The sequence below is a fragment of the Delphinapterus leucas genome, chromosome 9, assembly GCF_059928025.1.
Source record: "Delphinapterus leucas isolate spDelLeu-1000000601 "Yukka" chromosome 9, BTC_Dleu_Yukka2, whole genome shotgun sequence".
NCBI lineage: Eukaryota > Metazoa > Chordata > Mammalia > Artiodactyla > Monodontidae > Delphinapterus > Delphinapterus leucas.
Genome location: NC_143137.1, coordinates 75,366,176 through 75,392,042, shown reverse-complemented (window position 1 = coordinate 75,392,042; position 25,867 = coordinate 75,366,176). Strand labels below are relative to the sequence as shown.

At 37.5% G+C, this 25,867-nt stretch overlaps 1 protein-coding gene across 3 annotated transcripts; it reads left to right on the top strand.

Annotated features, from left to right (window-relative positions):
- Positions 1–405: 405 nt before the first annotated feature.
- Positions 406–22,791, top strand: TRA2A (transformer 2 alpha homolog). 3 transcript variants are annotated; one of them, XM_089917741.1, is made up of 8 exons: positions 406–621; positions 10,995–11,128; positions 14,567–14,732; positions 16,208–16,396; positions 18,558–18,673; positions 19,751–19,870; positions 20,364–20,431; positions 20,601–22,791. In XM_089917741.1, the coding sequence occupies exons 1-8, from the start codon at positions 586–588 to the stop codon at positions 20,609–20,611; spliced, it is 840 nt and encodes a 279-aa protein (XP_089773867.1). In that variant the 5' UTR covers positions 406–585; the 3' UTR covers positions 20,612–22,791. The 3 variants fall into 3 exon arrangements, with proteins under 3 accessions (XP_089773867.1, XP_022443837.1, XP_022443843.1); XM_022588129.3 differs by having other exon boundaries at positions 407–621; positions 19,751–19,897; positions 20,601–22,790; XM_022588135.3 differs by having other exon boundaries at positions 407–621; positions 19,772–19,897; positions 20,601–22,789.
- The last annotated feature ends 3,076 nt before the right edge of the window (positions 22,792–25,867 follow it).

The window sequence follows — 25,867 nt, the reverse complement described above, 5'->3', positions numbered from 1 at the left end:
CTGTGACTTTTCATTATAACCCCATCTGTGCCTATATTACTTCAATAGTATTACATAGGGCAGAGAAAAGTAAGAGTGCGGAAAACATTCAAAATAAAAAGCCTACTAATTATGTAGACGATTCCAGTTTTTTCTGTTCCATCAGAATCCACTTGGAAAATATATAAAGGGACCAAGGTCAATAAAAGCTTATCTGGTGACTGAAAATCTTCAAAAGGACTGACGCGTCGGAAGGAGTCTGAAGTTCGGAGATCTGGTGGGCATGCGACTCAAAGATGCGGAGGGTCAGAGCTCGGACTGCCCGCGTTGCTAGGCCGGGGCCACCACAAAACCTCGCTGGGGGCGGGGCCACTTGACATCACAGAGACGCTCCGCCTCCTTACGTCGCGCACTCGGGAGGCCAGAAGGTTTCTGGCGGCATCGGCGCCATTTTGCCGGAGCCTGCGACCGAGTGGGAGCGGAGTGGAGCGGCTGTTGTTGCCGACTCTTTCCTCCTCCCCACGGTCCAGTCAGCTGGTTGATTAGGCCATCGGCCCTCAAGCCGAGACCTGTCTCTTATTTAGTTCTGGGGAGTGCCTGGCCGACATGAGTGATGTAGAGGAGAACAACTTCGAGGGCAGAGTGAGTACAAAGCCGCGGGAGCCGTCTTCGGCGGCGGCCCGATGCTCGGGGTTTCTCTGGGACGAGCGCGGTCGGGCGGGGTTGCGGGGAGTTGTGCGGGGGCCCGCGGGAGCAACCTCTGGAGCCATCGAGGTCGCTTCTTCACATCCCAAGATGGCCTCTGGGTTACACTCTTGCCCCAAACACCACGGATAACGTCCCCTTCCCCCTTTCTTTGGAGACTGATAGCTGGACCCCTGGGTCTGATTTCCCCCAGCGGTGCGCCCTGCCTTCTCCCCACCCCGAGGCTTCCTTATCTCTGTTCCGAGGTGTGGGTCCCGGTGGGGCGGGAGGAGACGGCAGGGAGTTCCCCCCGGCCGGATAGTGGTAGGTGCTTCCTGCGGTGGCGTTTCTGGCGACCCCGAGCATCGTAGAGGGTCTCGGGGTCGAAAGTGCGCGGGGCTGCTGTCCGGGCGGGGAGAAGCTGGCGTGGGACTAGCTGGGGCCTGTGTCTCCTTGGCTCTCTATTGCAGTGAGCGGCCGCGTCTCTGTTGGAACCGGCGGCGTTGCGTCTATAAAGGCGAAAGCCTTGAGGTTGAAGGTGGGACGAGCCTAATGAAGTGGTTAGTCAACGACCGCACCGACCCTTAAGCGTTCTTAAGACGAGAGCTGTGAGGGGAAAACTACGCGAGGAGCCCTTTTCCTTTAATGTCCCTTCTGCTTTCCTTTCACTTCAAAATGAATGTGGAAATGCTATAACGCCTTATTTTTCGAATTCCTTGATGTTGGGCTTTTTTTTTTCTTTCTCTTCTTTATATCTCACCTTTTAATGCTTTTCTTCCTATGACCTTTCACCTCAACACTGACCACTCCTTTACAGGTTTTTACGGTAAAAAACAAAAAAGAGAATCTTCTGTCTTAATCTTACATAACTGAACAAATTTCATGGCTCAGTATTTTTACAGTAGTTAATGCTATGCTACTCTCTTAACTCAAAACGTTACCTGAAAATTACAGGCCCTCTGTCTTCCATTTCTCTTCTCAACCCATCCCCCAGCAAAGAGGGCTCAAAGTTTTTCATTATTTTGGATGTGATGAATATAAACATCACAAAGATACATTATCCTCAGCTTAAAGATACTAGAACGTTTAGCAATGATTGGGTTATATTTCCGAAGTTACCCTCGTAGTGAAAATTGATGTGAGCTAGTGTAGAACCCTGAAAAAAAAAAACAGTCTCCAGACAGCATTTTCCGGCTCTTGTGTTGGCATTTTGGTCACTAGGGGAAACTCATAAAAAACACTTCAGGTGTATGCTGGATGGAATGAATTTTGTCTTTTTATAAGAAGTTCATAAGATAAGCATCTGGAACCAGACAGTTAAATCAGAAGGTCAATTTAGGGTTTTCTTTTTGAGGTTAGAGACAAAGAAAGCTATCTTTAATGCCTTTAAGATTGGATTTCTCTAATAAAATCTGGAGCGTTAGATATTAATGAATAGTTGAACCTGCTCATTTTTTAGGATGGGGTATTGATTGTCACAACAGAAGTTTTTAAAATCGTAATGGTATTTAGGTGGTCGATAGTCATAAGCTGCTTCTTGTTTTGAAAATGTTAGGTAGTTACGGGAAGAAATTTTGCTGTCTGTTAATCTTCAGTTAACTTCAGTACAGTTTTGGGCAGTTAATGTTTATTTTGGTTTGTGGTGAAGTGAAGAGGACTACTGTTTTGGACCTTGTTTTCCTTTAAGTTCTTATTTTTTTATGTAGTCATCAGGTTGAATTTGGCTAGTTCTAGGTAATTGTTACCTTACCATCTGAGAAAGAAATAAATGTAAGATTCCCACCCAGTTTTAAGCTAAAATGCATGTAGGCATTAACAATTTATTTTAATAGAAAAAGGTTTTTACCTTTTCCTTTTAGAGTGTTTGTGGTCATAGAAAATATTTTTTCACATGTGATACCCAAATGTGTTTTAGTATTAATGAACTCCGATTGTATAATAAATACATTCACCTGTTACCTTTTCTTTTTTTTGGTTGGTTGAGGTATTTGTCTTTATTCATAATTGGGTGAAGAATTAAAATGCCAGAAACTTTTCTGAGGGTGTATGCTTTGTCGTTGTTGTTGTTGTTCTCTTAAAGCAGTTTCATATTCACCAGTTCTTTTGGTTTTTAAACTATAGTGATCTTTTATCAACTAACCACAAACCAGCAATTAAAAAAGGTTTTATAGAATACAGTTGTTGTGTTATCTTTGTATCTAAATGTAGTAACCTTTTAGAGAGCCTCAGAAAAAGGATTTTCAAATGATGTTTCTGAGGTGTTTTAAGTAGTTATTATACTTCAAACTTTTTGACTAAAACAAATTAGAGAAAACATAGGTCAGTATTCAGATTTCATTTGCTTTATGTACAGAATAAACAACACATTTTAACGCCATCTTATTGAAAAGATATTTAAAATTAGAGGGTAAGTTCCTAGAGACTGCGGAACATATTAAAGAATCAGGACTCATACTAATAGTTACTTCTATAGCATTTTAGGATCTCCTCCCCACCATCTTTGACATATTTTCTCATATACTGCTCATAATCTTGCAAGGGCTGGAGAACTCTTAGCATTTTAAGAAATTAAAAACTTAGGCCCAGAAGACCATGCAGCCAGAAATCTGAGATTTACAAGTCCCAGTCCATTGCTCATTGTATACTTAAACTATGCTGTGTATATATTTTGATTACTTTTTTTAAAGGAGCACACTGCACTTCAGTGTCTCAGAGCCATTAATGGAGTTTGCTGAAAACAATGACAGGAGCTTAATTTTCCATTATATATTAATATCTCTTGCATTTTCAAAGGACTGGAGTAAAAGAGCTTTAGGAAAGAAAATATAATTGGCTGAATTTTGTTATAAGTAACCCTAACAGTTAACCAACCAATTTCCCTTCTGCCTGGGGTGAAACTGTTGAGCATCCACTACCTTTTTAGTAAAGGCCAGGTGTTCTTGAGGGAAAGAGAGCTTGGAGTCTGATTTGAGATGACTGACAGCTCACATCTGGGTAAAAGTAAGTATATAATCAAGTGCTGTGTGATAGAATTAATAAGGAATTCAGAAAATAAAGCTGAGCAGTTCCGTGAGCTTAGAGGAAAGGGAAAGCTTTAATATGTAAAACTTATGCTGGACATTATGATAAGGGAAATACGAATATTGATTATAAGGATGAGACAAGGAAGAGGTTGCTGGACTAATGAGACATGATAGATTTGACTGTGTAGTCAGATAATGGAGGGTTTTGAATTCTAGATTTAGAAATTTGGACTTAATCCAGTATGCAGTAAGGAGCCATCTATGGATTTTTAGTTCTGGGAGTGGCAAAATGAAAGGAATTTTAGCAAAGAACGGAGACCAATATAGGAAGAGCAGCAGGGCACACTTGAAATATTTAAGGAAGGAGCTTATGAAAAATCTGATCTAAACTGGACAACAGTGGGATGTAAAGAATGAGCGAGACATTTTTAAGGGATCCAGGAGAATAGTGGTGCTGATAAAATATCAATAAGTAGGTCCATTAAAGCAGTTTGCTTGGGACATGTATATCAAGTTAACAGAATTTTAAGCGGAAATGTCTTTTGGAGCTGGGAGTGATGTTGGCACTTGATCTATGACTTTGAATGTCATCTTCAGAAAAAGAATACAACTTCAACTAAAATTCAATCTCAAAAAATTTTAGTGTCCTTGATAGAAATTAAGGGGAACAGAAATTAAGACTTTCTTGTTATTTTACTTATTCCCCTCTACCTCTAATTTTTTTTTGAATGAAGCTTAGAAAAACATTAAGTCCAATTTTTTTCTTTGACAGTGGCCCAGTGCTCTTAATAGAGGTTAAGGATTCTCTAGCTTATAATTCCACAATTGTCTATGCTTTGTAGAATAGTTTAGAATAGTTGGAAGAGGAAGGATACTACTTACTCTGGCGTCCGTTTTTCAGAGCCTATTCTGGCTTCTTGAGTAGCTGGAATATTTTAAAGAGACTCCTAGTGTTCCCCTTCTTAATATATGAGATGATTACCTGGATGATAAAAGTGAAGAGCCAAACACGAATTTATCTGTATCAGTTTGGAATTTAAATTTGTGTGTGTTAAGATATTTTGTTGAAGAATAGCAGAAATGGGGGAGGTTTTGCTTTTTGTTTTTTTGGTGTTTTTTTGCTTCTTTGAACCCTGGTTTGTAATTATAATAAGGGTGATGACTATGCCATTAAAAACCCAGGTTGGTGACTGGTTCCTTTTAAAAAAAAAAAACAAAAACCCTCTCCTTTCTTTTTTTCTTTTCTTTCTTTCTTTTTTTTTTTAAGAATACAAATACGATTGAATCCCTGTTACAGATTAAGAATGTTAGCACTTTAGCTTAAAAAAAAAAACAAAACTTGGTTCACCTTCTTAAGCAATTTATATATCTCATCAACCTGTTGCAAAAGGGTAAGGCTTCCTTTTAGTAGCAGTGGTATTAAACTTGGGGGATAGTCTTATGTGTCTTGGGTTTAATTTTTTTTCTCTAAAGTACTATGGTTTATCCAATTTTAATGCTTTTTTATTCCCCCATCCATTTAAGCAGAGAATTTGTGAAACTTAAGGTGACGTTTTAATACTCAAATTTTTGTATTTGAGTTTCTTTCACTGAAGGGTGCTAATTTGCTCAGTATAAGCAGAAGTTGGGATTTTTAAAAAGAGCAGTGCAACTAATCATACCCATGGTGCCTAACTAATTTTACAGATTTTTTGTAGATATTTTTTATGATTTGTACCATTCCTAAAACAAGTATAAAGAGTCTTGGGATCTGAAAGAATATCAAGAGATTTAAATATTTAAGAATGAGAGTCATTTAAAAAAATACAGATAAACTTTGTTTATGGACTTAATTTTGTAAATGAACTGGGGTTACTTACTTATGGTATAGTGTGTAATGTAACAGGTGTGAAATAGCCATGAGTAATCAGCATAATAGTTTTTTAGAACTTGTGAACAGTGCGAAAACCTCTTTGATAGCATCAGTGGGTGCTCAGGCATCAAGTAACTAACCCTGGGACCTTTATAAAAGGTATATATCCACAAGCTGACTGAATTAATACTGATTATTTGTACACATGTCATAACCAATTTAGTAGGACTGAAGTGGAGGTGAGAAAATGGTAGCGATCAGATGGGGAAAAGAATCAGTAAACACTAAAAAAAGAAAAGTTGAGAAGAGAATAACAGAAGGAAGTGTTGTTTCCCCTCCCTCCTTTAAGTTACTGCTGTATGTAGTTCTGTATAATCCTTATTGTCTCATGATTTTCACCAAAGTGAGTGACTAGGCCTGACCAATCTGAGGTAGAAGAAAAGTTATGATTTTTTTCCTTGAAACTAAAGCCCTGTAGTCTTACTTATTCAAGATTTGTAAATACTCCATGACATTAGAAGATGAGAACATAAGTAGGGAATTCTGTAACAGGTTCTTAGTAGTTTGTTTTAATATAGTTAAACCACTTTAGCCTTTTTACACTTTTTGAAGTTGCCACTTACACACTAGCTTTTTGGACATTACAATTGATCATGGCATATAAGCCGGCCGGTTTATGAGCCACATTTAAAATTTGTACAGAAGGGAATTCTCTGACAGTCCAGTGGTTAGGACTCCGAGCTTTCACTGCCGAGGGCAAGGGTTTGATCCCTGGCCAGGAAATTAAGATCCCGCAAAGCCCTGTGGCACAGCCAAACTAAATAAATAAATAAAATTTGTGCAGAAGATTTGTAGATTTTACAGGTAATTTCACAGTGTGACATGAGTTTAAATTTGATTAACTGTCAATTCCTTAATAATTTGTCTAACACATTGCCAAAATTATTCCAAACTTTAGAGAATATAAAGACATACAGGTTGGAATATGTGTGAGCCTTTGTAGGTACAAAGACCACTTTAATCTTACTTAGAATGCAGATACTGGGATGACTTTAAAAAAGGGGAAATTATCATTTAAAAATAGCTAATGTTATGAGCAATCGGTATTTTCTTTTTAAGAAATTGCTCTAATACCAGTTATGGATTAAAAAGAGAGTGAAAGTATTTCTTTTACAAGCCTAAGGATGAATCTGTAAAAGAAGCAGTCTATCATACTCGAAAGGAAGGAGGCAGAACTGCTATTTCTGTAGACTGAAATGAAAGAAGTGAGTAAACACAGGAGGTTTCCCTCAAATCCTAAAGAAGGAAATTCTTGTACAATAAATATAAGTTATTTGGGTAATTTAAAATCCTCCCCACCCCCACATACAGTTTACCTAAATGCACTAGTATGTTTCTGTGGAAATCTCCAGTTTTACAAAGTAGTAGGGAAATATAATTTTGAGAATTTGTTTTAAAAGCTTATACTATATTCATATAGACTTGAATTTCTGTAAACTTGGCACTGTTACTTGGCGTTTGCCTTGGAATTTGCCTTGCCATAATATTAGAATGGGTTACAGCATAGCATTTATATTGGTTTATTTTAATGGGCTTTAAGTATTAAGTATACATATGGTCAGAATTTTTTTTCCCATCTATAATATACTAGCTGTATTAAAAGACCCTGAAGTTATTGTTTGCTGTAGGAATCGTTCATGTTCGACATGAACATATTTAATAACCTTTTTCCTGGTTTAAAAAATACTACATGGTTATACTATTTTTATACATAGAAAGATAGTTCTTTGCTTGTATTGGATACACCATAGTAATTGTAGTTAGCGCCTTTTTATTTTTGGCTGTGTCCTTCAGCTACCACCAGAGGCATCTTGTTAATAAAAAATAGTTCAAAAAACAGTTCAAAAATAGGTCAAAAAACAAACGGACAGGGGCTTCCCTGGTGGCACAGTGGTTGAGAGTCTGCCTGCCGATGCAGGGGACACGGGTTCGTGCCCCGGTCCGGGAAGATCCCACGTGCCGCGGAGCGGCTGGGCCCGTGAGCCATGGCCGCTGAGCCTGTGCTCCGCAACGGGAGAGGCCACAACAGTGAGAGGCCCGCGTACCGCAAAAAAAAAAAAAAAAACAAAAAACGGACACTATTTAAGCAGGTTGTACTGTGAGAACTTTCTGCCTAGCTCCTCGTTTATAGTAGGTAAGGTAGACTGGAAGCCTCCTTAAGATATATTTCTGTTAAAATTCGTGGTATGATTTGGTTGAGTCATTAACCTGCCCATTTCAAGTAGGCACTATATTTTTAATGGTCGGTGGGTCTAGATGCAGGTTACTGAAGAATTTGCAGAACTTCTTGACTGGACAGCTTTAAGAGCAGGTTAAGTAGTCTCCAGTGAAACAGGACAGGTAACACCCCTTCTCAATATTTATTTTTCTCTTCGCAATTTCAGTTCCGTTTCCAAATTCTGAATAGTTGTATGAATTTCTTTGGAAAAAGTTGAAATTACCATTTCATAATGAAGACAAGTCAAAGGTAGAAAAGGATAATCCAGCATTTGTCCATAAAGGGCTTATGGTTGCCTGATTGCCAATGCACAGTTTGGTGAAAGTGGCCTTTATTTGGTTATCAGCCTTTGAGGAATGTTATTTTAAAATGGTGAATATGACTATGTGTGTTTGAAGACTAAACTACCAGTTCTTTACAATGACAGGGCGTTTGTTTAGTATTATAGTAAAAATAATTATGAAGGTTGAAAGTTTTTTATGCTTTACAGTTTATTCTTTTAAGTTTACTGACAGTTACTGATTTACTTTTTAGATAGATAAGTCTCCAAATTGCTTTTGGAAGTTAAAATTATTGACATCTTTATAAGTTAAAGGGAAGTTACTCTTTCTTAATCTTGAATGATTCCGGGGGAAAAAAATATGTAGTTTGAGGTTTCCCTGATATAAAAATTGAAGAGTAGGCAACAAAGGAGGTTACGTATATGTGACACCTTGGATAATAAAAAGCAAGCCTTCTTTTAAATTTGCTGATGTCTTTTGAAAAGATATTCTGTCATATCTTAATGCTTTTGTTAACAAACTAAAAGGAAAATTGCATATTTTCCAGTGCGTTGCTATACCAGAAATGGGATTTAAAATTTAAACTTTAAGTTGTTATGGAGTTACCTTGTTAACATTAATACCTAAAAAGTGGTTATTTTCAGCACTACTGAATAATTTTCAACTATTGTTTTTATGATGGAAGGCTTAAACCTAATATATAAAATTTTGATTTCTATCCTAAAAAAGGCTTTAGAGTGTCACAGAACTCAAAGCTTTCTATATGTATAACAAAGGCTGTGGTGATGTTTGTAGATTTATACCAGGGGATCTGTTTTATATGAGGGAAAGCCAAAAGGGAGAGGGGAATATATTTTTACCTAATGAATTATAGGTAATGAACTGGCCTGTGAGGCTTCAATTACAAGTGAATTAGCCATACTTTTGTTTTGTTTTTGTTTTTAGTCCTGAATGTGCTGCTTTTACAGTTTCAGTGAATGAAAAAGCCTAAGTTGCTGTGCCTGCTCCAGGCATCTGTCCAGAAATTTAGCAAGTATCTGAGATGTGGTGAAAGACTTATTGTAGGTAAATAAATGGGAAAAGCTGATATTAAACAGAAAGGTAGCTATGTATTTTGATTTTGTTTTCATCTGAAAAAAATAAATAGGCCTAGCAGCATTAGTACTGTCCTTGATGAATAAGTCTTTTGATATTAAACCTGAAGGAAAACTTTAAGGAAGTTGCGTGATAGTCTTAATAAATAGACTAAATGAAAATTGGTGTGAAATTGGGATTATTTTCACTAATAATCAAGGCTTAAGTGGACAGAGAAACCACACTGTCCATCCAACTTCGGTCATAAGTGCTTCATATGTCTATCAAATTTTAAAAAAAACAAACAGGCTTTTAATCAGTTTTTTATATCCAACTTCTTCAGAAGCCAGTCAATTTTCTGATAAAGGATATAGTTGCTGAAGGGAGTATAAGTATGCATAGCTGCATAAAATATGCAAAAACTATGAACAAAAGAGGTAGGATAAACAATAAAGACCATGATACTAATTTTGTAATGTACATTATGTACTTCATTGGATAAAATAGAATTTTTTAAATGGCTCAGTTGCAAAAATACATCTACTACTAGGAATTTAGAAGCCAAAGGGGAAATTTTTAAAATTTCATGCTTTCTTTTCCCCTTGGTTTTTTTCAGTATGCTTGTTTTATTTCAGGTTGTATCTTTCTGGTTAAGTCAGAGTGAGCAAAGATAGTGGTCAAACAGAATCAGGAGATGGTAGTGATTTTACTAATTTTTTTTACTTCTTTGAACCTCAACATGTGTCCTATAATGTGTGAGTTTAGATAGATGTGTACAAATATTTCAGCCTATGATGCTTTGCTTTAACTATATCTTGATACCTTAGCATGGCTTAGTGAAGGCTTATTTTAAGATCACTTGGAATCTTCAGGTTATAAATTAGTGAAAACTTAAGGCATAGGTGGGGGGGTTACAGTTTGTTAGAGTTATGCTTGAATTAAGTATTTATATTAAAACTGTTCACGTTTTAGGAACTAGGATGAAATATGAAAGGGGAGGAGGGTGAAGAGTATGGTAAAAACATTTAGAGAAATTCAGTAAATTCTCTTTAATTGTTAGAAACTAGACTTTTGAACAACTTTAAAGATTATAAAATTGTTTTTTTAATAAACTAGTTATTTGCACTTTACCTGCTGGCTTTTCCATTTGGTAGATAACATTCTGAACTCCAGCAGAGTTTTATAATCCCCACGTGCTTAAATATACTAAATGTTCTTTTTCCATTAAGGTTAATGTTCGTGAAGAAATTGAAGAGTTTTTTCCAAGAATGTGGAAGATAAATCAAGATAAAAGAAGGCTAATGAAAAGTATTAAAGATCAGAAAATTAAAATTGAATGGGGGAAAAAATTGAACAGAAGATTGGTCAGATAGAAGCACTTGAATATTTTTTTTTAAGGCTATTTTGAATTGTTTGAATTGGGGAAGAATACACGAAGTATGAAAAATGAAAAACTCAATGAAGAATGAAGAGAAGTAGAAAGCAAGAGTGAAGTAGAATTAAAAGAATCTGGAAGAATGAATGGGTCCTAGGTTAAGTAAATGTATGGTTTATGTTCCAGTGTCTGTATGATCAAGTTGTAGATGAATTTGCATGATTACTTAGTTAATAGAGAATTGGTGATCTGGTTCAAGTAGGGAATTATTGAGGACAGTTAGCAGTATTAACAATGGGTTATTAATGAGCTGAAATTTTTTCTGGAGGGTGTTGCCTAACCATTTGTTTTTCAGGAGCAATCAATATAAATAATTACGGTACTTTAAATGTTAGGTGTTAGGCATCTACGTGACCAGTGCCATTTGTAATACTGTCTTCTTTGTTAGGAGTCTCGCTCTCAGTCAAAATCTCCAACGGGAACTCCTGCTCGTGTAAAATCGGAGAGCAGGTCAGGATCTCGTAGTCCATCAAGAGTTTCCAAACACTCTGAATCCCATTCTCGATCAAGATCAAAATCCAGGTAAGTGTGTTTAAAATAATATGTAAGTATGTTTAAAATGCTTTTCTTGGATTTTTCAGGGCAAAGTGGTTTTTACCAAATCCCTCATTTTTGTTGCATTTTTTGTGGAAATTTCACTGAAGACTCAAAATCATGAAGTTGTCTTTTTTTTAATCTGTGGTTTAGAAATGAATGATACGTAATAGATACAAAGACTTAGATAAGGTAGAATTTTCCCTTCGTCCATTAATCTATCTGATGCTATTAATACAAATTAAATGTGTTGTTTGATTTAAATGTGCTTGGCATTTGAAGGTTAATGTTTGATATTATTTCAATAATATTTGCACAACAAAAAGGTAATTTTCTCCATTGGAGACTTGGCATGCAGTTTAGTGCAGAGATGGTTGATGTATGTATGTTGTACTGGTTATCAGAATGATTTCAGAAGATTTTTCAAGTTTCACCTTCCAGCTACATCCTTTACCTGAAGATTCTAACTAATTAGATCCAGCGTGGAACTCTGGTCAGATACAATTGGCAGGAAGTGGTCCTGGAGTGATTCAGAGCCCCAGCCACTACCACTTACACTGATTAAAACAAAGACTCTAGTGAGCCACTGCAAGGCTCACTGTATCAGATGTCCCAGGTGTACTGGTGTGTGGAAAAAACAGTGAAAAACAACCTGGGACTTCCCTGGTGGCGCAGTGGTTAAGAACCTGCCTGCCAATGCAGGGGACATGGGTTCAAGCCCTGGTCCGGGAATATCCCACATGCTGCGGAGCAACTAAGCCTGTGCGCCACAACTACTGAGCCTGCACTCTAGAGCTCACAGCCACAACTGCTGAAGCCATGCCCCTAGAGCCCGTGCTCCACAACAAGAGAAGCCACCGCAATGAGAAGCCCGCGCACTTCAATGAAGAGTGGCCCCCGCTTGCCACAACTAGAGAAAGCCCGCGTACAGCAACGAAGACCCAACACAGCCAAATAAATAAATAAATAAAATTTAAAGTAAATAAATAAAAACAACCTGGACAGTCGGTTTGATAAGTCATTGTAATTTCTTCTTTAAAGAGGTAATTTATGTCTTTGAATAGAGTGTGATTGCAAGGGGGCATGAGACAAAAGAATCAAAGGCGTACTTTTCGTGCAATCCACAGCTATGTCTTTTTCTCTGTTGTATCCAGGATCCAGCCTAGTGCTTGATTTGCTAACCACTCTACATAATTAATTGAATCCACATGTGCAGAATAGTGCTAGATAGAATTCAGGTGTAGAAACAGAAGTGAGCACATTTTCATTTTAGGACTTTTGTACTTGCTGCCCTTAGCCTAGAATTCTCTTCCGTCAAGATATTCTCATATCACTTGATGCAGTTCTCTGCTCTTGTATCACTGGAGAACATTAAATACCATGCACACTCTTTATTCCCTTATTCCTAATTTTTTTCGTAATATTTATCACTATCTGACTTAGAGAAAAGGTAAGCAGTCCTGAAAGATTTTAAATTAACGTCACTTTTTGTTACTATAGTCCTCCCTCAGTATCTGTTGGGGAAGGATTGGTTCTTCTGCGGATACCAAATCCTCAGATGGTCAAGTCCCTTATATAAAATGGCATGGTACAGTCAGCCCTCCACACAAAGGACCAACTGCATTTAAATGTAACTATTGATATTTTATGTGACAACTTATTAATGTTTTTTATATTTTAAATTGAAGCTATAAATTGGTGCTAAGGAAAATAGGAAATGTCCTGTTTAGTATTCGTATAAAACACAAGTTATTTTCTTGTTTCTCCCCCACCCCAGCCAGTGATTAATTTCTTGTAGATAGTAGGCCATTCATATTATTTTCATTCCCACTCAAGATTGTTTGCCTCCTTTAAATAAAGCTGTACTCTAAGCTTCATACACAAGATTTGTCCCAGTCCTTTCGTCATCTTCATTTTCATTCCATCCTTTATAAGTATCCTAATTCCTAGCAGATTATACTCTTTTGCAATTCTCTAATCACATTTCCATGTTTTCTTGCTAAGGAACCTTTGTTCTTGGTATTCCTAGAACACTTTTCCCCTGTCTCCCTAGTAGAATCTTATTAAGTCTCCTAGCTTTATTGTTTAAACTTTCTGGCCCTTAGCATTTATATCATTTATTGAATACCTCATAGAAGTTATTTTATATGACTTTCATGACTACTGGTCTGGGTGTTTAAGGATAGATCATATGAATAGTAATAAGAAATGGCGTTTTCTTTGCATTAATAGGCAAAGAAAAAGGACTGTGAGCAATTGGAAATAATCAAATAGGAGATGAACTAGGGAATCAGCAGTAGAGAGATTGGTGAGATGCTGTAGAAGCCTTGAAGAAATGAAGGCCATTAGACATGAAGACTATTAGTTTAGTGGGGATTTAGGTTGTGACAAGTTAATTTAGCAGATGCTAGATTGCAGCAGGCTAAGGAAAGACTGGGAAGGAAATGATACTTAACAATGGAGGGAATATAGGACTATTTTGAAAATGTGATAAGAATCAAGCGATTTTATTGTGATGGTAATGGAAGTTGATGGTTTGTTTTGTCTTTTGTGTGTGGTGAAATACACAAAATTTATAGTCTTAACCATTTTTCCGTGTATGGTCACTGGTATTAAATGCATTCATATTGTTGTGCAACCATCCGTCTCCATAATTCTTTTTGTCTTGTAAAACTGAAACTCTACCCATTAAACAATGACTCTCATTCTCCTCCCAGCCGCTGACAACCACCATCTTATTTCTGTCTCTTATGATTTTGACTACTCTTAAGTACCTCATCTAAGTGGAATCACACAGTATTTGTCTTCTTATAACTGGCTTATTTCACTTCGCATAATGTCCTCAAGGTTTATCCATGTTGTAGAATATTAAAGAATTTTCTTGCTAGTGCCAGTTGGTTTTTTTCTTTCTAAAGAAGGTGGAGCCTTAACATGTTTGTAAGGTAAGGTGGGAAGAGTGAATTTAGAAGGGGTAGACTGGGAACAAGGAGGAGTTGTAGTGAGGAAGAATACTTTTTCCTCTGAAAGGGGAAACGAGCTGAGAATAAGCAGGGATATATATAGGTATAGGTCCTTGGCATTGTCAAAAGTTCAGAAAGCGAAAGTAAAACCAATGAATCATGAACATAATTCGTAAAAATTTACTGTAAAAAAAAAAAAAATTTACTGTACACATACCAAAAAGACACTTTGCAAACTGGGAGCACTCCAGCCAAACATGGAATGAGGCTCAGTGGTATGTTGTTACAAAGCAGCTTATATGGTGAGCAGGCAGTGTCTTCACAGTATTTGGTGATTAAGGTAAATTAATGACTGACTTGGTTTTGTCTGCTCAGGGAACCTTCATTTGGTGTCCGTTTGCTTTTGATTTTAACAGCATTAGGCATTTTGTTCCAGTATCTTTACCTAAATTTATTTCTCTCAAAGGTCGAGGTCAAGGAGGCATTCTCATAGACGTTACACTCGATCCAGATCCCATTCTCACTCTCATAGGAGACGATCTCGAAGTAGGTCCTATACACCAGAATACCGGCGTCGCAGGAGCCGAAGTCATTCTCCAATGTCTAACCGGAGAAGACATACAGGCAGCAGGGTATGTGTTTTTTAAAAGTTAATGAGGGACTTCCCTGGTGGTCCAGTGGTTAAGAATCTACCTTCCAATGCAGGGGGTGCAGGTTCGATCCGTGGTCAGGGAACTAAGATCCCACATGCTGCAGGGCAACTAAGCCTGTGCTGTAGAGCCTGCACGCCACAACAAAGATTCCGAGTGCTGCAACTAAGACCTGACGCAGCCAAATAAATAAATTTTAAAAAACAAAGTTAATGAAAGCTTATTTTGTCTTTCCTGTGTATTTGGTCATAGTATAACATCTTTTATGGGAGCTAGAGCACTGTTTAAAAGTGGTACTTCAGAAACATCCTTGGCTATATGAATATTGTTTATATGCATTCAAGCGTGTTTTCTTTTTTTGACTTTTGAGTTGTTAAAATAAATGAAATTTGGGGACTTCCCTGGTGGCGCAGTGGTTAAGAATCCGCCTGCCAGTGCAGGGGACATGGGTTTGAGCCCTGGTCCAGGAAGATCCCACGTGCCGCGGAGCAGCTAAGCCCTCGTGCCACAGCTCCTGACGCCCATGCGCCTAGAGCCCGTGTGCTTAGAGCCCGTGCTCCACAACAAGAGAAGCCACCGCAGTGAGAAGCCCGTGCACCACAATGAAGAGCAGCCCCTGCTCACTGCAACTAGAGAAAGCCCGTGTGCAGCAACGAAGACCCAACACAGCCAAAAATAAATTAATAAATAAATTTATTTTTATAAAAGAAGGAAATTGGGGAAGAAGCAATATGTTCCAAGAATTGAGTTGAAAATACTGAGATTAAAAGTTTTACCATGGGAAGGGGTAGCAAGGAAATAGCAAAAGCTCTGTAGTAATATTAATAGCTAACACTTATATTGAGCAATGTGCAAAGTTCCCCAATGAAGTAATACTCTTAATCTCTCTTTGAGTCAAGTTACCTTATTATTGATAAGGAAATTGAGTCTTGGATATGTGACATTGAGGTTTGTTTGTATTTAACCATGGTGGAGTCTGCTATTATTTAATGATGTTTTGAAATTTGCATGTTAATTTTTCAAATCTGGATTGTGGGAACCTTGAAAGATTATCCTTGCTAAAGAATGAAAATTGAGGAGGAGAATCTAATCAGCAATTGCAGATGAAGTCAACGTTGAGTACAAATCTATAAGGGATATAAAACATTTGAATAAACTAAAAATATGGCATTAAACTAAGGATGAATTCTTAGGATACGTTCTGAAAATTGCTGGGCTAGAAAGTTAGGGACATTTTCATGCAGGATGCAGCCTGGAGTATATTCTAAAGAAGGCTTGAGTGTACTATGAACTGTAAAATATAGCTCGCCTGTTTTTTTTTCTTTTAAATTCTTGTTTCCAAGTGACTTGAAACAATATAGTCTTTGTGTATTGGGTGAAGTGTTCTAAGCAAAGTATTTCTGTGTGTTTTTATTTTAATTTGGAGCTTAAAGTTAAATAACATCTTTATTCAACAGGCAAATCCAGATCCCAACACGTGTCTAGGAGTGTTTGGCCTCAGTTTGTACACAACAGAGAGAGATCTTCGCGAAGTATTTTCTCGATATGGACCGTTGAGTGGTGTCAATGTGGTTTATGACCAGCGAACTGGACGATCACGAGGATTTGCTTTTGTTTATTTCGAGAGAATAGATGACTCAAAGGAGGTAATTTTGTTTTTGTAATTATTTGTCATTTTGAAAATTTTCTGATGTGCATTATTTAGTATTGAGTTACTGTTAAAAGCTGATTGATAAACTCCCAGTTCTATAAACATTATGTCCTCTTTCATTGTCTGACATGATTTAAACTCTACCTCTCAGTATTAGAATTGGAATGGCCAGTTTCACTTTCCAGCTAATACTCTCTGGTATAGGCATATCTTTATTGAAATCCGGCTTTGTAAAGTGAGGTTGTGTTTGAGTTAATGGAAAAGGTGAAGTATATATAAGTGTTCTCTTTTGAATAACCCTTATTCATGCTCCGAGCAAATGATTACATTGACCTTTTAAAAGAATTGTGTTTAGGGCTTCCCTGGTTGCGCAGTGGTTAAGAATCCGCCTGCCAATGCAGGGGACACGGGTTCAAGCCCTGGTCCGGGAGGATCCCCCATGCCGCAGAGCAACTAAGCCCATGCACCACAACTACTGAGCCTGCACTCTAGAGCCCGTGAACCACAACTGCTGGGCCCGCATATGACAGCTACTGAAGCCCGCGTGCCTACAGCTCGTGGTCCGCAACAAGAGAAGCCATCGCAGTGAGAAGGTTGCACACTACAACAAAGACCCAATGCAACCAAAAAAAAAGAAAAAGAAAAAAAAGAATTGTGTTTAGGTTTAATCTGTTTAATTTTTGTAAGTGTCTATAATTAGCTCCCTGTCTCTACAGAGCTTTGTTTATCTATTCTCTTAAGTTCATCTACCATTCTGTTCTATAAATGAAAATAATACATGGAAAGAATTGGTACTTTTTCATGTTTGTTTAGTGCCATTCTTAATTTGCCTGACAGAATGACCCTAATCAATGTCAGGGATTTGAAATAATGCTATTCTAATGTTGTAGATAATGGATTATAGAGGAAGCAGTAGGCTTGCCTTCTCCATATTAAAAGTTCATGGTGACTGAATTAGAAAATTCCATTTTAAGGAATTTTTGAAGGTCATTTGTTAAAGAAATGGAAGGTACTGGCATTTCTTTTTTGTACCATTTTACACGTGACAGTAGTTGGCTATAGGTCATTATTGCTCTTTGCATCAACAATGTTTGATTGCGGTATAAGCAGTCGTAATAAAAGAGTATCTTTCAGAAACAATAAATGCTATTTTTATTTGGTGGTAGAGGCCAGGGATGATACTGAACATCCTACAGTGCACAGGATAGCCACCCGCAACACGGAATTAGCAGGCCCCAACTGTATCAATAGTGGTGTGGTTGAAAAAGCCTGGATAATTCTAACAAAATAATGCTCTGAGTTGAAGGCATTTATGTTATAGACATTATGATAGACACAGTAATGGTTTTTTTACTGTTACATGTTTGTGATTGGTTTATTCCTGTTCTCAATTAAGGGATAAAGGTGTAAATTTAGAAATACCAGGATATCTCACCTGAAGTGCGTAGTGCAAAGAATATCATAATTAAACATTTTTTAAATATGAAACTTGTTTGTCCAGTCTTTTCACACACCTCCTCCTCTTAGGCTTATTTCTGGATAAGATAAAATGAAAATGGCAACTTTACTTAGTTCCTGAGAACTTCTTAAAATGTGTTAAAGTGGTTGGATTCATTTTTGCATTTATTGGTATTAGTACCAAAGGGCAAAGTGTTAGGGAATGTGAGCACAGACATAAAGACAGCACTTGCTGGCGGATTAAGAAGTTCCTTTATATTTGGAGTTCACTAGATGGCAGTGTGTTACTTAAGGAATGGCTCTACAAGTTTTCAAGGAATGGCTTGACAAGTTTAGACTTGTCCACTGAGTTGCAGTTTCTGCTTTGAGTTGCTGAGACTGAAGCTAGTTACTGAAGCCTCAGAATTCTTCAGGCTTCCCTGGGTTGTGTGGTTCCTTCTTTATGGCTGTAGCTGCCCCTAGTCTTTCAGCAGAGGCCTGCTTAAGTGTCCATGTGTACGTTGAAAACTCAGTACTGTTGACATGTATATAGCAGGGATTAATATATCAAATCCTAGCCCTTCTTACTTGAGAAAGAAGTGTTTAGAGAATTTTAATTTTTGAAATTTCAAATGAAAAATGTGTTAAATTTTTTGCAGTTTTGATAGTTTCTCCTTGGTGAATTATGCATGACTTTCTGTGCCTGTTCTCCTTTATAGGCTATGGAAAGGGCAAATGGAATGGAGCTGGATGGTAGAAGAATTCGTGTAGATTATTCTATCACCAAGAGAGCGCACACACCTACACCAGGCATATACATGGGCAGACCAACTCAGTAAGATTTCAAGTTTCCTAAGCTGAATTTTAGGAGCCAGAAATCCACCAGAAATGTGTGCAAAATTTTGATTAATCAAAAGATAAACTTCTTTTCTCTGTAATTTGAATTGAAAGTTATTTAATATGACTATATGTATTCTTTGAATCGTTTTATTTCTTTGATTTTTTATATGTATATTTGAGCATGGGGAGAAATTAAAACTATTGAAGTGCATTCCTGGCTGTTTTCTTGTACTACAGAAATAGAAAAAATATTAAATACTAGAAAATTGTATGCTTTTAAATATTCTCTAAATGTATATGTGACCTTGGAAGCCTCTGTGTATATGGAATGGTTTTACTGATATTAATGTTTGTTTTTTAAAAAGCCAGTTTTGCATTGTGTACAACATAAATAGGGACTTTTTAAAAGTTTTTTAATATAATATAACCAAAGGCAGTATTTCTTAAGAGTGAAAGAAGAAATATAGGCTTTCATTTAATGTGAAGCCTCTTGGGAAAATATAGGATTTGACAAGGAGAGCCTACAGAAAATAGTAGTAATAGTGAAAATAATGTCCCTATGATTAGGAGTTGGGAAAACAGCAGGAAAAAGAGGGCTTAGAGTTTAAATTCACTGCCAGAGGTTTGAACACCAGACCTTGAAATTTTTTAGCACTGGACGTCAGTTCTCTTTGGTGTTCATGGTTGGTTACTTTTAAATTCTTGATATTTATTAACTGCTTTTGAACTAGTCATAGGACATACATCTTAGCATTTGGGTACTTTTTCACCTTATGGAAAAAAGCACGATGCTTTTTTCACCTTATGGAAAAGGTGTTGCTGATTCGGATAGTGCATTAATAGAAGAGCATTTTATAGTTTGGAGAGTTTCGTGAAATTATTCCTGGTTATTTATTTGATACATGTGAAGCAAAAGCAGAATACCATGGGAGTCAGCAAAGTGAGACGTGGAAGTAATTAGCATGAAAGGGTTATCTCTTCTCTCTCGTCTATCTCCCTTCCTTCTTCCATTTTATTTAAGCATCCATTTATATTAAATGATGACAGAAGGTGATCATTCACACTGATGTAGCGTTTTCACATTTTTCTGTAGCAGTGGTGGTGGAGGTGGTGGTGGTGGAGGTGGAGGTGGAGGAGGTGGCAGACGTCGAGATTCTTACTATGATAGAGGATATGATCGTGGGTACGACAGGTACGAAGACTATGATTACCGGTACAGGTAATGTTTTAACTTATGATTTCTGTTCTAAGTTAGATGATAGTAGTAGTGTTTGGCACTTTTAATTTATGTTTAATGTGTATTAATAAAAATATTTAAAATATGGGGCTTCCCTGGCGGTCCAGAGGTTGAGGCTCCGTGCTTTCAGCACAGGGGACACAGGTTTGATCCCTGGTCGGGGAACTAAGATAAGATCCCACATGCTGCACAGCGTGGCCAAAAAGAAAAATATTAAATAGATTTTATATGATGCTTTCTTGAAAGTAGGAAAAATGATTTTTCTCAAGACCAAGAAAAGAGGTTAATTATCTGTATTGGCCAATACTGTTCTAGTATTGTTGGCACATGGAAAACTTAATAGCTTTCCTCTTAGGTCCATTATTATTTTGAATGATGGAATTTTTGGTTTTATCTGCCTCGGTGTAGTGATTATGTGATATGCTGATTAATCTTTTATTTCCTACAGAAGAAGATCGCCTTCTCCTTACTATAGTCGATACAGATCACGATCAAGATCTCGTTCCTACAGCCCAAGTACGTACACTTTTGCTTTTGTTGCATTACGAACCTCATTTCTAATTAATGGTTTATATTTTAGAAAATTAAGGTATATAGTGACTGTTAATAGTTGGGAAAATATTAGGCAAGTCAAACTATAATTCTCATTTGATTAAAAAAAATTTTTTTTTTTACTCTTTTCCAGGACGCTATTGATAAACAGAGTGGTTGCAGTTGAGGACATATTTTTCTTTCTTTTTTTTCCCTTTCTCTTTTTTTGTTTAATTCTGGATTTCCCCAAGCTTCTAATCCTTCCTACTCCTTAAAAAGAACCCTTACAAACATCTTTGGTTTATTTAGCATCTACACTTTGTCGATTGTATTGCTGTTTTCACCCCTTTTATTATATTCTTAAAGATGTAATTGTCATTTTGAGTAGTTAAGCATCTTGAGTAAAAGAGGAACCCCCAGTGTTATGCTTTTGTAAATGTTTTTTTGTTTGTTTGTTGCTTTTACAGAAAATTAACTCCTGCCTAATCGAATGAGGAAAGAAATGATCTTTTTAAAGCTCCTTTTGTGTTAGATATTGTATTAGACATGGTATTAGAGAGCTGCATTTACTACAAACTCCTTTTTTAACTTTCTTTTGGGAAAGTTAGTAACATAAAGTAGTTCAGTCATGTCAGGTTTGTCTGGGGTGGCATGGAGCAATCAAATAATTGAGTGTAGAAAGTTTGAAGCTATAGAAGGAAACACTTGGTCATTTCTTTTGAAGAACGGAATTTTTGAGCCCTAAAAATGTCGTTTTTTTAGAGATGAAAAGCTTGTGGACTCCCACAAAACATGTATTTAAAATACATTTGTTAAAACTTAAAAACGTAAAGTTTGATTTTTGTGTTGGAATTTTTGAAGTTTAATCAGTGAAGGACAACCCTTATTTATTATTTAGAGCAGTTGTATGCTTTGCTGTTAGAAATTTTGGTATTAGGGAAATGGTTTAAGTAGGCTATTGTATAGAGTCCTTAGAAATAGTGAGGGGAAGGGTAGTCTCCTTTCAAATAAAAGTTAATTTCTTTGAAAATGGGACTGTCTCTTTATTGTGGTACAATGGGGAAATATAACTGGATTAATTTGGATTTCCTTTTTCCTAACATTTTTGCTTACGCCTGAATGTATAATCTGTGTCTCTTCTTCAGTCTTGAAAAACCATTTTCTTTCCTCCCTTTTTTGGTCAACGAACTTGGAAATATTGAGAGTATTCTGAGTCAAACGCTATGCTGAAGGAAAGATAAATAATATGGTTCATTTCTTCAAGAAGCCCACATTCTAATAGGAAACAACACACTTAAATGACTGTAATGTAATGAAAGGGGAGGCTGTTAGGCTGAAGAGGTGGATGATTTTTCAGGTGACCTTTATAAAAAGGTAAAGGAGCATGAGCCTCCTTTGTTTTCTTCCTCAAAGCAATGAGAATAAAATTAGATAATTATGATCTATATAATAGATCAGTGGGATCTACGGAACTGAAGTACCTCAGACATCTTTATTAAAAAGCTAACTCTTCAGGGCTTCCCTGGTGGTGCAGTGGTTGAGAATCTGCCTGCTGATACTAGGGGACACGGGTTTGAGCCCTCGTCTGGGAGGATCCCACATGCCGCGGAGGAGCAACTAGGCCCGTGAGCCACAACTACTGAGCCTGCGCGTCTGGAGCCTGTGCTCTGCAACAAGAGAGGCCATGATAGTGAGAGGACCACGCACCGCGATGAAGAGTGGTCCCTGCTTGCCACAACTAGAGAAAGCCCTCGCACAGAAACTAAGACCCAACACAGCAAAAATAAATTAATTAATTAATAAAACTCCTACCCCCAACATCTTCTTTATAAAAAAACAAAAACCTAACTCTTCAAAATGTGTTTAAACTTTTTTTTGCCAATAAGGGCTATCCAGAGAATGAAGCTGTCTCTTGTTGCTCCCTAGAGGGTTTTTGTTCTTAAAACCAGGTTATTTAAAGACTGGAAATCATTGCCCTAAAGAGAACATTAATTTGTTGACCATAGGAGTACTTTAAAGATTTAAGCTGTATATCATCAACAAAAGTAAAAACGTTGGCTACAATCTGGAGACTTAATAGCCATATAAAGAGATAGTGAACATAATTAAAGACAATATGTAGGGAATTCCAGTGGTTCGGACTCCACACTTTCAATGCCGAGGGCGCGGTTTCGATCCCTGGTCAGGGAGGTAAGATTCCGCAAGCCCTGCGGCACGGCCAAAAATTAAAAAAAAAACAAACCATAAAATGTAGACGTTACATATGCATTAATGGAAAGAAAGCAGGGAAGGAGAAAAGGGGAGTAAGGGGGATAGGAGTTTTAAATAGCCCAGTCTTTGAAGGCTTCCCTAAGGTGGAATTTCAGTAAAATTTTAAGGTGAGCAGGGAGGGAGCCTTGTAGATACGTGGGGGAAGCATGTATTAGGTATAGGGTACAGCATGCATAACTGCCTTAAGGCAGTTACATACCTGGAAGTGTTGGAGAAGAAAAGAGGTCAGAGGACAAAGATAATAACCGAGGGCTCGGCACTGCTGGGGAGAATGGGTAAGTAAAAATCCAAGACAATTTTTTCTTTTTTTTTGTATTGAAGTATAGTTGATTTACATATATCGTCTTAAGTTTCAGGTGTACAGCACAGTGACTGTTTTATGTGTGTGTGTGTGTGTGTGTGTGTGTGTATAAAACATACTGTTTTTCAGATTCTTTTCACTTACAGGTTATTACAAAATATTGAGTATAGTTCCCTGTACTATATAGGTTATCTATTTTATATATAGTAGTGTGTATATGTTCACCCCAACCTGTTAATTTATCCCTCCCCCCACCGCCCTTTCCCCTTTGGCAACCATAAGTTTGTTTTCGGTCTGTGAGTCTCTGTTTTGTAAATAAGTTCGTTTGTATCATTTTTTTAGATTCCACATATGAGTGATATTATATGATACTTGTCTGTCTTCGATTTCGTATGGTAATCTGTAGGTCCATCCATGTTGCTGCAAATGGCATTATTTCATTCTTTTTTATGGCTGAGTAATATTCCATTTGTGTGTGTGTATGTGTGTGTATATATATATACACATACACCACATCTTTATCCATTCATGTGTCGATGGACATTTAGGTTGTTTCCATGTCTTGGCTACTGTAAATAGTGCTGCAATGAACTTTGGGGTGCATGTATCTTTTCGAATTATGGTTTTCTCTGGATATATGCCCAGGAGTAGTATTGCAGTCTCATACATGGTAGCTTTGTATTTAGTTTTTTAAGGAACTCTTCGTCATAATGGCTGTACCAGTTTACATTCCTACCAACAGTGTAGGAGAGTTCCTACGGTATTTTTCTTTTAATTTTGGCTGCATTGGGTCTTCATTACTGCGTTCAAGCTGTCTCTAGTTGCAGCGAACAGGGGCTACTCTTTTTTTTTTTTAACATCTTTATTGGAGTATAATTGCTTTAAAACGGTGTGTTAGTTTCTGCTTTATAACAAAGTGAATCAGCTATACATACACTCTTCATTGTGGTGCACAGGCTTCTCATTGCGGTGGCTTCTCGTTGCGGGGCACGGGCTCTAGGGACATGGGATTCAGTAGTTGTGGCTCGTGAGCTCTAGAGCACAGGCTCAGTAGTTCTGGTGCACAGGCTTAGTTGCTCCATGGCATGTGGGATCTTCCCAGATCAGGGATTGAACCTGTATCTCCTGCATTGGCAGGTGGATTCCCACGAGGGAAGTCCCCTACAGTATTAAAGTAAAAATCTACAATAGTGTTTTTAACTCACTGAAAGGTAGAAATAACTTTGGGAGGGGGGTGGTAGTGGTGGTTGTTTTGTTGTTAACTCCTTACAACAGTGGTTCCTGCTTAATCTTACTTGGGTCATGGAGCCCTTAAAGATCTGAAAAAATGGAGACTTACCTGGTGATGCAGTGGTTAAGACTCCGTACTCCCAATGCTGGGGCCCGGGGTTCAATCCCTGGTCTGGGAACTAGATCCCACATGTGTGCTGCAACTAAAAAGTTTGCATGCCACAACTAAGGAGCCCACATGCCACAACTAAGACCTGACACAACTAAATAACTAACAAATAGTAAGAAAAAAAAAGAGGCAGGCATGTTCCTGACTCTTTAAAGATAAAAAATCTGAAAAATACTTGCAAACTGTCTTCCTAGGTAAAGTGCACGTATAAAACAATATAAGTTCACAGACATTGTGCATACATCTCTTTTAAGGTAAAAGCACGTAACATACAGACATTGCCCATGGATTCAAGAAGAATAATTGTATTTCCTCGGCTGCTTTTTTTAAATATTACTGCTTAGAACATTTGAATTTAATAGCACCTTGAGAACTGTGAGGCACACATGTATATTGCTTCATTATGGCAATTAAGAGACTATTATTTATAATGTAAGTTGAAGGTTTATTTGTTCTAAATAGGTCTACCCCAATGTCATATTTAATGTTTCGAGTGTATGGATTTTCTTCTTCCCACTGAACTGAATTTGAAATTAAGTGGATTCAATGATTAAAATCAGTGCATTTTTTAATTATACAAAAGACACATTAAAAGGTAAGATGAGAGAGATACCACTGAGGAGTAATGAATATAGGAAATGAGAAAGGTTTAAGTAACTTCCAAGAAAGCAAATACACAAGTAAATGGAATAACAGGCTTTGCCAGTTTATACTCCCACCAAGAGTATGTGAAAGGGAGGTCTTCTCTTGAAACAAAAGGTATTGAGATATTACTGAAGGAAAATAAGCTTCTATACTCTGGAATTATTTACACCACAAAATTATTTCAAAATGAAATTAAGGTAACAATTTTCAAAAACAATATGGTGAGACTTCCCTTGTGGCACAGTGGTTAAGAATCTGCCTGCCGGTGCAGGGGACACAGTTTGAGCCCTGGTCTGGGAGGATTCCACATGCTGCGGAGCAACTAAGCCCGTGTGGCCTAGAGCCCATGTGCTGCAACTATCGAGCCTGCATGCTGCAACTACTGAAGCCCGCATGCCTAGACCCCATGCTCTGCAACAAGAGATCCCACCGCAATGAGAAGCCCACGCACTGCAACGAAGAGTAACCCCCACTCGCCGCAACTAGAGAAAGCCCGTGTGCAGCAATGAAGACCCAATGCAGCCAAAAAACTAATAAAAAATAATGGCGAGGACAACATAATAGTGGTACAAAATATGCATACTATGGAATCCTGTATACTTAAAGTGATTTCACTAATTCTGCCCTACACGTGCTTGCAAGTGACCCTAAAAAGGCTACCCAGTCAGGAAACATCAGCACGATGTTCACAAGCTTAAAAAGAAAGTTGTGAGTCCTCACAGGACTCTATGAAGTGCAATCTAGGTATGTACGGTTCCCCATTTATCCTGGGGGTATTCATTCTAAGACCCCCAGTGGATGCCTG